Source organism: Chiloscyllium plagiosum, unplaced genomic scaffold (assembly GCF_037043375.1).
Source record: "Chiloscyllium plagiosum isolate Xiang-an unplaced genomic scaffold, Cpla_swu_hap1 HiC_scaffold_4, whole genome shotgun sequence".
Lineage (NCBI taxonomy): Eukaryota > Metazoa > Chordata > Chondrichthyes > Orectolobiformes > Hemiscylliidae > Chiloscyllium > Chiloscyllium plagiosum.
Window position 1 is genome coordinate 49,519,383 of NW_028270142.1, and position 15,301 is coordinate 49,534,683.

The following is a 15,301-nucleotide window of genomic DNA, read 5'->3' on the forward strand; positions in this document are numbered from 1 at the left end:
CATAGAACAATACAGTGCAATTTATAGGCCCTTTGGCCCTCGATTTTGTGCCGACCTGTGAAACCTATTTGAAGCCCATCTAACCTACGCTAATCCATTCTTGTCTATCCAATAACCACTTAAATGCCCTTAAATTTGGCCAGTCTACTATTGTTGCAGGCAGTGCATTCTACATCCCTACTACTCTCTGAGTAAAGAAACTACCTCTGACATCTCTGTAACCTATAATATCCTTTGTCACTATCCACAACCCTACCGATTTTAGTGTCATTCACAAATTTACTAAACCATCCTTTGGCTTATCAATTGTCACGTTAAGTTTTTTTCTTTCAATTTGATCATATCCTTAACATCCTTGGTTAACCATGGTTGACTTATCCCCTTCCTAGAATTCTCTTTGTCGCTATGGTATATCTTTGTGAGTCATTAGCTATTTTCTTAAATGTCTGTCATTGTCCATCAACGACCTTTATTCTGCAGAACTCCCTCCCCAGTCCACTTGTCAAGTCTGACCTCATTATTTTGTAATTACCCTTACTTATTTTTAATAAGGTTGTTCCTAGCCCACGTTTCTCACAAAAACTGAATGCTAAACCCTGCTATGTTATAGTCACAATTTCCTTGGAGATCTTTTTCTCTGATATCATTATTGAACCTATTTCATTACACATCACCAGATCAAAAAAATGCCTGATTCTAGTTGGATCCTCAGCATTTTGTTCTAGGAAACTTTCCTGAGTAGACTTTAAATTATTTCTTTAAATTTTAGCTACCTCTGTCAGTTTAATTTTTCCGAAACAGTGATGGATATGAGACAGAGCATTTGTGTGCGCAGTGAAGTTCCAGCTGTGCCACATCTGTGCCCTGAACTATTGGTTTGTGACTGCTTTCTTATTATGTGAAACTCTGGTTAACTAATGTTTGACTAGAGGTATGGTGCTTTGAATCGTGGACGTCCCTAGCAGTGGCAAGAACTTACACCTATGGCGAGTGGAAGAGTATGAAGAGCGGGGCACCATAGGTGCTGAAACAACTCCACAGAAGCTGGTATCCTGTGAAAAGCCACCCTTTTATTTACATATGCATAATACTTATGGGTGGTCCAGCCTCCTCAGAGCCATCTCTGAGTGAATAGAACCTCTGACACTCCTATTTATACCCGGTTAATAGTCCCAGTCGGGTAACTAATATTCTATGATCTCCGCCTGGCGGACCTTGTTACAATCACTGTAGGGGCTAGTTTGGAATAGTAGTGCGAGAAAACCTGCTCGGGGTCATGGAAAGAAATCCTCTATGTGCCAAAAACAGCACCTAGCCAATTTCTGGTAAGATTCAATTGTTCTAACATCATAGTAGGAAACAGAACAGACGTATAGGACGGTGGCTCAGTGGTTAGCACTGCGGCCTCAGGGACCTGGGCTCGATTCTAGCCTTGGGTAACTGTCTGTGTCTGCTTCGGTTTCCTTCCACAGCCCAAGGATGGACAGGTTAGGTGGATTGACCATGCTGTATTGCCCATGGTGTCCAGAATTGCTAGGTGGATTTGCAATGGTAAATGTGGGGTTACAGAGATAGAGAGGGCTGGTTGGTGGGTACAGGTGGGATGTTGTTCAGAGGGACAGTGCAGACTTGTTGGGTCGAATTTCTTTTTTCCATACCGTAGGGATTCTGCGATTCTAGAACATATCAGGGAACTATGGAAGAGAGCAAAAGATTTGAGAAAAAATTAAGTGGTTACATAAGTTACAAGTACCATAAACCCAAATTCATTGTGTTTACTGCATGAAATTTGATGATTACTTATTACTTATTTATGCAAATAAGATATTTATAGCAATATAATTTCTTGTAAGATATTCTAAGAAATTTTAGCTCATTCCATGTAAAATGCGGATTGCCAAACTGTTATTTCTCTATTTCTGTTAGAGATGCATATTGTGAGTGCATTTTCATAAAATAAAACCTTGATATGCCACTCAAAGTCTAAAATATTTCATCAATACTTTCAGTTCCTTTTGATGGGCAAGAGCAAGTCATGCCCTGTTGCACAGAATAACACTCTACTAAGTAAAATACTATGCAACAAAGTTCAATTTCTTCCAGCAGTACAGATGCACAGTCATGTGACTTGTTCTTGCTTGTCTCTGCTCATTAGGAGTGCCTGAGTGCTTGTCTGACATTCCTCTCAGTTGCTCCAACCATAAGGGGCGCTTTTATCTCCTCACTACTCCCTTTATGGCTTAAAGCTATGAAAATCATTTGAGGAATTGAACTGCTAACTTTAGCCATTCCGATTTTCAGGCCAACCTGGACTGAAGCAACGGGGAAACTGATGGTGGGAAGGGGGCTTCATAACGACAGGCAAATCCAGGGTCAAATGATGGAAGGTAAAACCATAGTGGCCATTGCCAATTCAACAACCTATTTTTCGGGATGGAGCAACTTGGGAGGATGGCCACTTTTAATGTCACCCTTTGTTTTGGGGGCATTTTGTTTCTGTGACATTGCAGTTTATTTTTGAATATTACGGACTATTATTAAAGTGCTTCTCTTGGGGATGTATAATATCTTGAAGTTTTATTTGGCTTCTGTCTTCATGGTGTCTCTTGATAATTTCATCGTGTTTAAAAATATGCGGTTCAGTGGAGGGGACACACAGAATAGGAGAATAAATAGGTAATATTAGAGAAGGCATGTGTACAGTAATCTACCCCTCCTTTTTCCATACACCATGCACCTACCTTTTTGTCCTCCAGACTATAGGCTCGAGATATGCCTGAAGTTCTTTTGAGGCACAGTGCATGTGGAAATTTGACTTCCCTGCTGCAACAAAATCTACAGCCCAGTGTTTCAACTAGCTGAGTATTGCATGTTGCATCATGGCCATTATATTATTAAGTTTGCTCACTTTTAGCTCCTTTAAGACTTCAACAGTTGATGTCAGTAATATCAGTTATGAACCTGACTGATTCCATGCTTACAGTTGAACAAATACACTTCCATGATGTGTGACCTGTTGCAGAACTTTGCTGGCAGATAGTTCAGAGTCGTGAGCCACTGTTGTTGCACAGGAAGCATGTCAAGTTGTGAGCCTGTTCGTTTCAGCAGAGCTACCATGGGAACATGTCCTCTGGATGGAACTATTTCTTGGCCTTGGGTTTTCTGGGTGCACTTGGTCTTGCCCATTTGTGCTCAGTGTGACACCTATTGTCAACCACTCTGTCTCAGTAACGCTAGCCAACTACTATTTCCAAATGCGCCACCCTTTTAAAGGCGTTCAAGCGATGATTAAGCAGTAATGATGCTGCCAGATTTGCCACCCTGCCAATTGGCATGCTGCCTCGAAAGAGCAAGATTAGCACTGGCACATGGCCCATTCAAATTAATTGACCACACACAGGCTCCTGGTCTGCATTGTTGGAAGGGAAAGAATAGTGACAAGTTATCTTCAACAGGATTTAGCACCTCAACCCCAAAAACCGATACATTTTCAGGGCTCCAGTTATCTGAGGGACTTAGAAATGGAATATAGAAACAAGGAAAACTATATAATGACAAAGTTAAGTTGTTAGAGGTGGATGGAATGCATTTGTGTGTTTCTTTCTGATTCACACCTTTTACCGGTATTATTCTGAAGAATTTGTACAAAAAAGCATTTTGTCCTGTTTTTGTATTATCCCTCCTGCAGTTTGCCAGTTGCTGTTGCAAAATGGCCAGCACAAAACTTAGTCCGTGCGCTGCTGATTGCTTTTGATGCTGAGGGAGGCAGCTTTTCACATTGTATATGATGGAAGGAAACAGTGGATGTGCCAAGGGGGCAGGGGGAATAGTTGTGAAGGCAGTAACTGGCTTTGAGGGTGAGTGTTCAAGGAGGAGGAAGTTCATTAAAGAAGAGATTTAGATTAGATTACTTACAGTGTGGAAACAGGCCCTTCGGCCCAACAAGTCCACACCGCCCCGCCGAAGCGCAACCCAACCATACCCCTACAATTACCCCTTACCTAACACTACGGGCAATTTAGCATGGCCAATTCACCTGACCTGCACATCTTTGGACTGTGGGAGGAAACCGGAGCACCCGGAGGAAACCCATGCAGACACGGGGAGAACGTGCAAACTCCACACAGTCAGTCGCCTGAGGCGGGAATTGAACCCCGGTCTCTGGCGCTGTGAGGCAGCAGTGCTAACCACTGTGCCACCGTGCCGCCCAGAGCAGGTGTGAGCAGGTAAAGTTTATCGTCTAGTTCTATGAATGACAGTTAGCTGAACGTGATTCCTGAAGAAGGGCTTATGCCCGAAACGTCGATTCTACTGTTCCCTGGATGCTGCCTGACCTGCTGCACTTTTCCAGCAACACATTTCCAGCTCTGATCTCCAGCATCTGCAGACCTCACTTTCTCCTCCAGTTAGCTGAACGTGTCCACCTGGTTTTTCTCTCTGCAGACTAACCACAGAGACTGACAATTTTCAACAATTTTGTACAAAATGTTAATAATACTGGGGCTAAAATAAGATGGTGCTAACCTATGACAGTGAAGTGGAACCTTACTTTGCCAGTCCTGATCAGACCATGGCTTTTTGCAGCTCAGTCCTAGGAATAACTTTGATTCAGTTTACTAGTACTATCTATTGCTGCTGCCTGACTTGGCAGGACACAGGTTGGAAATCAGAGGATCTCCTTGGTGCTTGTTTGTTCTGCAAGCACCTTCATGGTTGCATTAGGCTATTGTGGGTAAGGAGGTCGCAGCATTGTGATGTCAGATGCTTTGAAAAACCCAATTTCCACAAGTACCATTCTTTAGGTCACCCAACATGAATTCCCACCCTTGCAATTGGGAAGCTGCCTAGATGGAACTCGATTAGCACTGGCATCTAGCTTATTCACTGTAAGTAAGACCCAATCACATTGTGCTATGCAATACAGGCCTGCCTTCTCAATACTCAAGTTGGAAATCACCCCAGAACCCATACTGGAAGTGTAAAGTGCAGTTTCAGGGAACCGAAAACATACGACTATTCATATGTGCCGTAGCTCAGTTGATAGAACTCTTGCCCTCTGACTCAACAGGTCATGAGTTCATATTCCACTCTAGAAACTTAAGTGAATGATTCAGACTGATGTTCAGTGCAACTCTGAGAGTGTGTTGCATCATCGGAGATGCTGTATTTCAGATAGAGTGGTAAATTAATACCCCCAGGGTGATTGTTAAAGATTCTAAGGCAATGCATTGAGGAAGAGAAGTGCAGCATTCCCTGATATCCTGACTAACTTTTGTCCATCAATCAACTTTTCTAAAATCTGTTCATCGTCACATTGCTGAATGTGGGGTCTAACTGTGCTCAAAATGCATGCACTATCCCAACAGTGATTACACTTCTACCAAATATTAAATTGGCAACAAAGCACTTTGCAACCTCCTGGGTTGGTAAAAGTACTAGATGAATGTATAAAGTTAAAAATCACACAACACCAGGTTATAGTCCAACAGGTTTAATTGGAAGCACACTAGCTTTCAGAACGACGCTCCTTCATGTAGCTTTACATAATTTGATGTAGCTCCATGGGCTTGTTAATAATTAGGCTACACAAGGCAGGAGTAAGCACAGTACGAAGAACACAACCCTAATTCAAAACTCTTTAAAGGCTTGTCTCATTTAGTTACTACTTTAGTACTTATTTCACCACTTGGTTGGCAAAGTGGGAAATTGGTTCAGGATACACTAGCAGGAATTCCAATAGCTCCTTCATGGAACTAAGAAGCAAGTTGCATCTTTAATTGGAGGGATTGGGCTGGGAGTTTTTTTTTCATTTTGTTTCTTGAGCTGGGAGAAGCATTTGCGGATGCTTTCTGAATGGCTTGTCCCTAATGCTGAGAGACTGTGAAATGTTTGCATTTTGAGGAAACTAAGAACCTTACTACTGCATTCGGAGAATTGATATGCAGGTATAGCAAGCAATTAGGAAAATAAATTGTTTTCAGCCTTTGTTACAAAGAAATTGGAGTATAAGAATAAAGTCATCTTAATGCAATTACACAAGTTATTAGCAAGGTCACACCTGGAGTACTGTGTGCAACTTGGTTTCGTTACCTGACAAAGGTAACAAAGTGCCCTGGGGGAGATGCAATGAATGCTCACTTGACTGGTTCCTTAGGGGGTTGTTCTACTTGGAGAGCTTAAATAGGCTTGGCTTATATTCCTTGGAGTTTCAAAGAATGGTAACTGATCTAGTTGAGATATATACAATTTTAGAAGGGTTTGATGTGGTACATGGTGATAAAATGTTTCCCCTGGCTGGTGATCAAGAGCACTGATTCCCAGTCAAATACAAAAAGGTTAGTTAATCTCAGTTGAGATTTCTTCACTTGAGATTGTGCATCTTTGGAATTCTGTACCCCAGAGAGCTGTGGTTGATTGGTTGTTGAATATATTGTTAAAGATTCTAAGGCAATCTTTATTCAACAACTAGGTCAATACATTTTTGGATGTTAAGGGAATTAAGATATACATGTAATAGGATAGTATGGAAAGACAGGGTTGTTGCAGAAAATCAACCATGATCTTTGTGAGTGATGGAGCAGATTCAAAGGACCAGAGGCCTATTCCAGATCCTACTTCTAATGTTTTAATCCTTCTATTTTTACCAGTCAATACCTTGGCAGAGTGTTGGTGGGACATGTTCCAGCCAATGATACTTTAAGACTGTGACAGATTCCACATAAGTCATATTACAGATCGATTCTTGCATGAAGTAGGCTGAATTGCAGGCTGCCTGCCTTAAGGCCTCTACAAAGTGGCAGTAGTGATACCATGAGCACAGATGAGTCTATAAGCCCCACACTGCCATTTTCAATCTGATACACCATTGTTTCCATGTAAATTTCTCACCCTGGCAACTTCCCACTGTAGCAGGGAAAACTGTATTTGACAATTGAGTGCCAACTCTGGTGTACTTCTCCTTTTAGCATTAATTTTTACAACTTTGGGCTTCACTTTAACTCAAATAGGAACTTGCATCTTTATTTATATAAGCATCAAGTAAACAATTAATTATGCATAATTAGAATACAATTGTATTGCACTAATAACTTAATGGGCCCCATTTGAAAGCCTTTACCGACAAACAATTACCCTCAGGAAGATCTTAATTGTCTAGCTACAATAACGGAACTCAGCTGCAATTCACTCAAATTCTCTAACGGAAGAAAACAATTAATCAATTTATTATTACAAAAGACAAAATAAACAATGCTCAGAGTGCACAATCTTTTGCAGTATTCTAGTTCGTAAGGCAGTATAATAGCCTTCTGTCTGGGAATTTAATGAAGAACAATGCTCCATCTGCAGAAATTCCCACTTTTATTTCTGAAGATTGCGAGCTGATGTACCGCATCAAAGGAAATGGTTGTCTATTCTCACCTTTTTTGCATTGCAGGTTTAGAGCAACATGATTATTTTGTTTTTAAGAATTGCTTGTGCAAATCAAGACTATTTGTAAGTAAAAAGTATCAAGTTTCCACATTATGTTGGAAATAAACAAATAAGATCTTATCAAGACTAATTTTGATAACTTTGAAAAAGTGAAGATATTTGAGGTATATGATATATTCAGAATAAAGTCAAATATATTTAGGGTAAAAAATGTATTCTCGCCAATGTGAGTATCAATATTTTAAGATAAAGTTATTGTGATGGCCAGTAAATCTGTAATCCTGTTACACTATGTATTGTAAATTGCAAAAATGTAAGTTACTACTATTCTAACTATAAAACCTCTTGAAAATACAATTAAGTGAAATAGGTTTGCTGCACCCCATTGAAAAATGTTTTCCTTCCCAGACGGACATCACGTGTGGGAGACTGAGGCGAAAACTGATAAGGAGTTCTTCAAACCTGTAAGTGTATTCACTCAGCTGGTTGTATTCTAATGCTTGTGTTGAAATGTGAAATTTGAATAGAAATTTGAATACAGTTGGTACTCAAACTCTTTGTTTAATGTTAACTTTAAAAATAATCAACATTGCACTTTGGAAGAAGTAAAGAGACAAGGCAATTTGCAATCAATAGCAAAACATTCAGAAGCTCAGAGCAATAGTGTATCTTAGTGTGCTTGTCAACAGATCCATGAAGTTAGCAGGACAGATTAATAGGGTAGTTAAGAAGGCACTGGACACTGAGCTTTATCAGTTGTGGTATAGCTTATAAGAACAGAAGAGTTATGTTGGAGCCCTATAGAACTTTTGTTAGGTCGCAGCTGGAGTACTGTGCAGTTCTGTTCACTACACATGGGAAGGATATGAATGCAGTGGAGTGGGTGCAGAGGATATTCACCAGGATGTTGCCTGGGATGATGTAGTTGAGCAATGAAGATAGACTGGATAGAATGACTAAGGGGGGGATATGATTGAGATGTATAAGATTGAGGAGCATGGACAAGACGGATAGATGACAGTTGTTCACTTGGTTGAAAGGTCATTAACTAGGGAGTATACTTTTAAGCTGAAAGAAAGAGTTTAGGGGGTTCGATAGGCTGAAGGGTTTCTTCTATACTGTACGATTTTAAGAGGTTGTCAATACAATACAGAAGAATTACAGATCATGTATTAAAATGTAAAGCTGGCTGAAAATATCCTTGTCCATGCGGTGACATGAATGAACAGAACTAGTTGGCTTTGGAATCTTAAAATGTTAAAGCAAAAATTGTTCTGTTATTAAAGCAAAGGTTGTTCTGAAATCTATAGGCATACTAAGAATGCTAAAAATGCTAGTCGCTACATCATTAAGTGGTTATTAACTACATCATTTAGTGGCTATTAACTACATCATCAAGGGAGATAAAAAGATTCTCAACATTTTTCTTGCCATTTACAAGTAGAAGCTTCCAAACCAATTAGTGTGCAAGAGACCAATGCTAAACTGTCCAACTCAACCACTATTAATTGTTAAGCAGCCACCAATAAGTAACTTCCAACAGTTTGGAAACAATATGTCTGAATCTTGCTAGAAGCTACCTTGACTTTAAATAGATGGTGTAGAATACACTGGCTAATTAAATGGATTAAAAATCATAGAGTGCAGAATAGGTAATATTTAACAATGGCAAGTTTATGTCAGATCAGTAACCTTGATCTGGGTTGCAGCCTAGCAAATTATATAAATTTGAGGTGGCACAGTGGCTCAGTGGCTAGCACTGCTGTCTCACAGTGCCAGGGTCGCAGGTTTGATTTCAGTCTCGGATGACTGTCTGTGTGGAGTTTGCACATTCTCTGCATGTCAGTGTAGGTTTCCTCCGGGTGCTCCGGTTTCGTACCACAGTCCAAAGATGTGCATGTTAGGGGGATTGGCCATGTTAATTAACCCCGTAACAGCCAGGGATCTGCAGGCTAAGTGAGTTAGCCATGGTAAATGCAGGGTTACAGGGATAGGGTAGGGGTTGGGTTTGGGTGGGATGCTCTTGGAAGAGTGTGTGCAGCACGGAGGTGAACAAGCCCTTGGAGAGCTCGGGATGGCAGCGAGTGTGGACCCGGTGGCGAGAGAGTGCCAGGATGTGATGACTTTGTTGGTGGGCCCACCAGCACAGGACTCAAGGTTGTGGCACCAGCTTTCAAAATGGTGCCAAGAGCAGAACTGCCTTTGTGATCAGCAGAGATGGCAACATCTGCAGTCAGCATCGGAATCAGGATGTTGGGCTTCACCTGTGGCAATGTGGTAGGCCCGAATTGAATCACCTGGCAGATCAATGGGAGCAGCGGTTGCATCAGCGGTCTCCTGTTGCGCCCGGTGTGGTACTCATGGAGTTCAGAAGTGGCGAGGATGGCCTTGGAATGGGACTCCTGGAGTGGGCTGTGATGCGGGGGTGTTGGTGGGCCCAGATCCCATTGTGGAGACACCCCGAGATGTCAAGCAGAGCACAAGAAGAGAGGAAGAACTTTTGTTTTAGTTATATTCTAGTAATATTTTAATATCATGTAAATCAAAATGGCACCGGAGCAAAGCGACATATTAGATTTTTCACAACTTATTTGATAAATACAAGTAACAATAAATCAATTCATTTCAATTCCCTCCTTTTTTTGACCGGGATAGGAATGCCCAGTCTTTTACTTTATCCAGTGACTTTTGGTAAACGTGCATGAATGGACACCAATATTACTTATATTCCTTATAGGCAGTCATTGAAGATAGAAACTAGAGCCAATCTTTACATTAAGTAAGATTCAGTCACTGAAAAGAATCATTACAGTTATATACGTCCTAGCTTAACTCTCATCTCGTGCCAGTAAGTTCCTCTTTACATATGCTCAAGAAACGATCCATTCAATACCTGTATAGACTTAATTTGTTTGATACAATTCACAATATTCACAGTCTAAACTCTCATATAAAGAATATTCTCTTGATCATTGTGTGGAGTATAAGCATCTCCCAAGCAGGAACCAATGTGTTTACAAAATTCAAGAGGAGAAGAGTGAAGTTGTATTTTATGGATGACTGTTAAATAGTAAAGATCTTGTAACCAATATGTCTGCAACTCGTGCAGCTACAGGCTAAAGAAATGCTTCCACATGTCTTCAACATATTTGAAAGCTGCAATATTGTTATTCAAAATGTTGGATTATAGTTTCACAGTTTTCTTTTAATGCAGACACACTTTTTGTATGTGTTTGAGATTGCACCATGTGAGCCCTTGTTATTTCTGCTCTGTTGCAGAGTTCACTCATAGTTGAAATCCCACCCTATCGCAATCAACGCATTACAAGCCCTGTTCAAGTTTATTTCTATGTATGCAACGGAAAACGGAAGAGGAGCCAAAGCCAGCGCTTCTCCTATCTACCTGCTAATGGTAACTATGCATATTAAAATGATTACACAGCTGAAATTATACCGTTCAAAGCTAACAATCGAGCTGAAACTTGGTGTTTCATCATTTGGCAGAAATAGCTCATTTGTAATTCTTTGCACAATAAGCTAAATATTTAGAAAGTATTTAACAGTTCAAGTCATGGAATTATGCTACCTTTGAAACTGCAAGCTCACAACATGCATCAATATCAGATGTTGTAAACTAAAATTCTGAATTTTTTTAGTGAGCTGTAATGGTTATGCAACGATGTACTACTGAATAGAGGTGGCCAGACATTTGAGTTTAACTGGCAGTTCCCTAATTAATGCTATGTTCACATTCTTAGCTATGCTGGCATGAAGTGGAAGAATTAGGGTTTGAACTTCTGTGCAAAGAATTTTTTAAAAAGTCATGCTCCTTACATTCTTGAAAGTGAATGGTTAAAGAAGGCAACTGAAGTGACTATTGTAGTAATGCAATGCATGCAAAACAAACTTAATCTTTATTAACGTGTTACATTTTACATACAGTTTCATGAGCATAGCATGGTATGATGCATTTCTCAAACTTAGAACCATAATATGTGTGAATGCATTCGTGACTTGGATTAGTGTGAAGCAAGTTAAAAATTATCTACAGTGCATTTGATATCTCTTTAAATAAAGAAATGTATATATTATGGAAGTTGATTTTGCAACTGGGGTGATGTGTATAACCATGTGACAGAGGATTTGTGGTCAGCACAGTGTACTTGATATAGTCCCACCATTACTTGTGGTTTTTGTGATACTTCCCGTAAAACAGCATTGGTCATGGGACTGTGAGCACTCTCTCTCTGTCTCTTTATATATATATAAATATATATATATATAAACTTATAATGTCTGGAACAGTTTTGAGACTGCTGACCTATTACAGCATGAGCAGTCAGATCCTCTTAACTAATTTGGAAATGATTGCTGTTTGGATGACGCAATATTGGTTTTAGTTTCAAATCCAAACTCTGTATAAACTTCTTTCAGCGCCTGTACATTTGTTACTGTTGGGAGTTTCATCATCAGTTTGATTCTACACTGTTAATCAAAGAGCAATAACAGTAACCTTATACAAGAACACAGCACATAAAATAAGAAAACTGACCTTTGACCTTTCAAGCTCATGCTCCAGAATAAATCTGCTTAGTTGTGTTTATAGAGTACAACCACTGTCAGTTTGGAAGAGAGAGAGAGTGCTCTTTACAGATTGCTACTAACATGCACAGAACTCCTTGCCTGTTGATTGAAATATAAATATTTAGAGGGACTACATGGAAGCTCTCCCTTTAAACACTTCATTTAATTGCAGGGAAGGTTTAAAAATTGTTTAGGAGATCGAAGGAGCCCTTGAACACTTCACTTGGTGCTTGGTTTGATGCTCTGTTCAATTTCCACTCCATTAGTATCAACCCAAATTTAATTTTATTCTTTCTTTGGATGTGCATTGCTGGCAAGATCAGCATCTGTTGCCTTTCCTTAATTGCCTTTAAGAGGGGTTGGTGAGCTGCCTTTTTGGATCACAGGAGTCCATCAGTAGACACACAATGCTCTTAGGACTGAGTTCCAGGATTTTGTCTGTGCAACAATGAACAAACAGTGATACATTTCCATACCAAGGTGGTGTATGACTTGAAGGTAACTTCTAGGTGTTGGTGTTCCTATGCATCTATTGCCCTGTCCTTCTAGGTGTGTTTGGAAGATACGTTGAAGACGCTGTGGTCAGTTGCTGCTGGAGCTCTTGTGCAACATATCTACTGCTGCCACTAGTGGTAGAGAGAATGAGTGTTTAAATTGGTGAATACGGTGCCAAGCATGTGGCTTGTTTTGCTCTGAATGGGATTGAGCTTCTTGTGGGTGTTGGAACTGTCCTCATTCAGGAAAGTATAGATGGTGGGTAAGATTTTGGTGTCAAATTCAGTCAAATGCTGAGTTAATGTCAAAAGCAGTCACAGTCGCTGCATTCTTGACATTAGCTCTTTTGTCCATGAAAGGCCCAGGAAGTAATGAGGTCAGCAGTGGCCTTGAAGACCAGCTTAATTCCTTCTGGGTACTTGGTATGACATATTGCATACAAGCAACAGTCCCGAAACAGACCATTCAGTCCATTTGGTCTGTGCTGTGATATTTAAGTTTCATATAAGGCATGTCCCACTCTATACAATGATCAAAGTATCCTTCTATTCATTTACCTTCATTGAGTTACCTTAAGTACCCCTAAATACATTTGTTATTAGCCTAAACCACTTAATGTGCTTGCAAATGCTACATTTTAACCACTTTCTAGTGGTTTCCAGTGAGGTTTCTCCAGAATTCTCTGTTGGATGTATTAGTGAGCATCACAATGATACTAGTTTTGGACATTGCCACAAGTGGAAACAGGTTCACTATAATTTTCCTGTTGATTGCCTTCTTTATTATTGAAGACTTTTTTTAGGTAACCACTCTGCTGTTTTTTAACCTAGATGCCTGGCATGTTCAGTCTTTCCTGATGGTAACAGTCTCTTAATTACACTATCTGAGTTCTGATATAATCTCTAAATTTGATCCTTAACTCTATTTTATGCAGCAGCTTTAGCACATATCCTCCAGCACATGGTTATTTTACATTGATTAAATCACACCACAATACTGCTAAAGTCTCAGTTTAAATGTCCTCACATTAAACAGAGGTGAGGCCCATAGCCTAGATTTTCAGCATGACTGGAACACTGGCAGAAGGGGAAGCAAGTTACATTTTCATCTACCCAATTCCTAGATGCCAGAGTATTTTGAATAGTTTCAGCCGACTCTTGTGTTTCAGTTGGTTAAAGTGCCTGGGGGAAGAAGTAAACAGAATGGCTTTAGCAGGTGGCCTGAGTGTGCTGTCTGTCACATTTTGTTTTAAAGAGAATGATTGATTGCATGGCCTTTCTGTTCCTTTTTAAAATGTATATACGCTTTGCTCATTCTGTGTAGCAATGCAGGGTGACAGCAGGTTGCTCTGATGGAAATTTTAGAAAGGTATATAGGATGACATTATTTCAATTTTCCTATCATAATAGTCACCTCATTGACATGCAGACAGACCTGGATATTACCTTGGGTTGAGCGTAAATAATCAATGATTTCAAATAAAAATTGGTTTGTCTCGAGTGGGAAGTAAACTTGCACGGTTATGGGGATAAAGTGGAGGAATGGGTTTAATTGGATTACTGCAGAGAGGGATCTAGCATGGACATGATGGGTTGAATGACCTTTTTCCATGTTGAGTTAACTCTGCAATTCTGTGTATTAGCCTTTGACACAAAGGCATAGTTTGAGAGTAGAGACAGGAGAGAGAGGGGTCAGAAAGGCTGGGGGTGCAGGGATGGAGTGGGTCATAGAATAGAGACCAGGGTTGGTGGTGGGGATGCTGGAGCAGATCATTTACAGAGGAAACAAGAAGAGTTGGGCTAGACAGGATAGCTACCTCATGTGGCACTGGCAAACAGGAGATCTGGATTCAGCATGTCAAGGAAGACTATTACCTCCAGCCACTGTGATTTCAGAGGCCTAGAAAACTCAACGGGCCAAGGTTAAATTTAAAATATTGACTGAATAGAAGGCTTCCAGCCTCATTATAATAGTTAAATTGCCAACCCATCTCCCGAGGAATGATTGGTCACTCATATCCTGCTCTCACACTCTTAAAACTTGAAGTGGACTGACTGGGAGCAGTTTAGGATCAGGATTCACAGCTCTATCATTGTCACTTTCCAGCCAAACCAAACCTGCTGGTTTATTTGTGAGGGGGTTAGATTTTCCTCCATTCCCTTCTGTCACTTTAGATAGCAATCAAGCTGAGTGGCAATGTATGTTTCCCGTCCCTTCCCACTCCAACTGTAAATCTTTGCAAATCCTTTCACCTGTAATTTCTTTAAATTCATACAAGTCCTTAAAAACCTGAAGGAAAATTGCAGGAAGTGAAAGCACAATACTGATTCCATGGGAAGAATTTTAATGCCTGTGAGCAGGTAGGAGAGGGCTGGGATGTAAAATTCATAAAAGAGACTTCCTTGCTGCTTTCCCACCTATCTTCCTATCTCCCTGCTCGTGATAGAAAGCCATTGTCTACCCTTTGCAGTCAACTGAAGGTCAGCATTTGGAAGCCTAGCAGGATAGCATGCTCAGGCCTCAAGTACGGCTGGGAGATGGTGCCTCCTTCATACTCCCCCTTCTGCAATCAGGCACTTGCTTTGACCCTACTCCTTTGCTCAAATGTCCGTCAAACAGCAGGCCCTTGCTGACCTCCAGACTGCATCCTTAACCTGTAATCCCAATTAATCCTCGTACTTACTGTCTTGGTCCCCCAAACCTGACATCAGTCTTGTTAACACTTTACGTCAATACAACTCTTGAATGTCTGTCGGTACCAAAAGAATAAAATAAGCCAAACTGCCATCTT

At 40.4% G+C, this 15,301-nt stretch overlaps 1 protein-coding gene across 5 annotated transcripts in view; it reads left to right on the forward strand.

The window, feature by feature from the left end:
• The window catches only part of nfatc1 (nuclear factor of activated T cells 1), a 364,061-nt gene that overhangs the window by 194,925 nt on the left and 153,835 nt on the right, over nt 1-15,301 (forward strand). For all 5 annotated transcript variants that reach the window (XM_087986245.1, XM_087986244.1, XM_087986243.1 and 2 more), the window contains 2 exons: nt 7,840-7,895; nt 10,711-10,843. In XM_087986245.1, the coding sequence (XP_087842371.1) occupies nt 7,840-7,895; nt 10,711-10,843 (189 nt within the window). The remainder of the gene's footprint in view (nt 1-7,839; nt 7,896-10,710; nt 10,844-15,301) is intronic.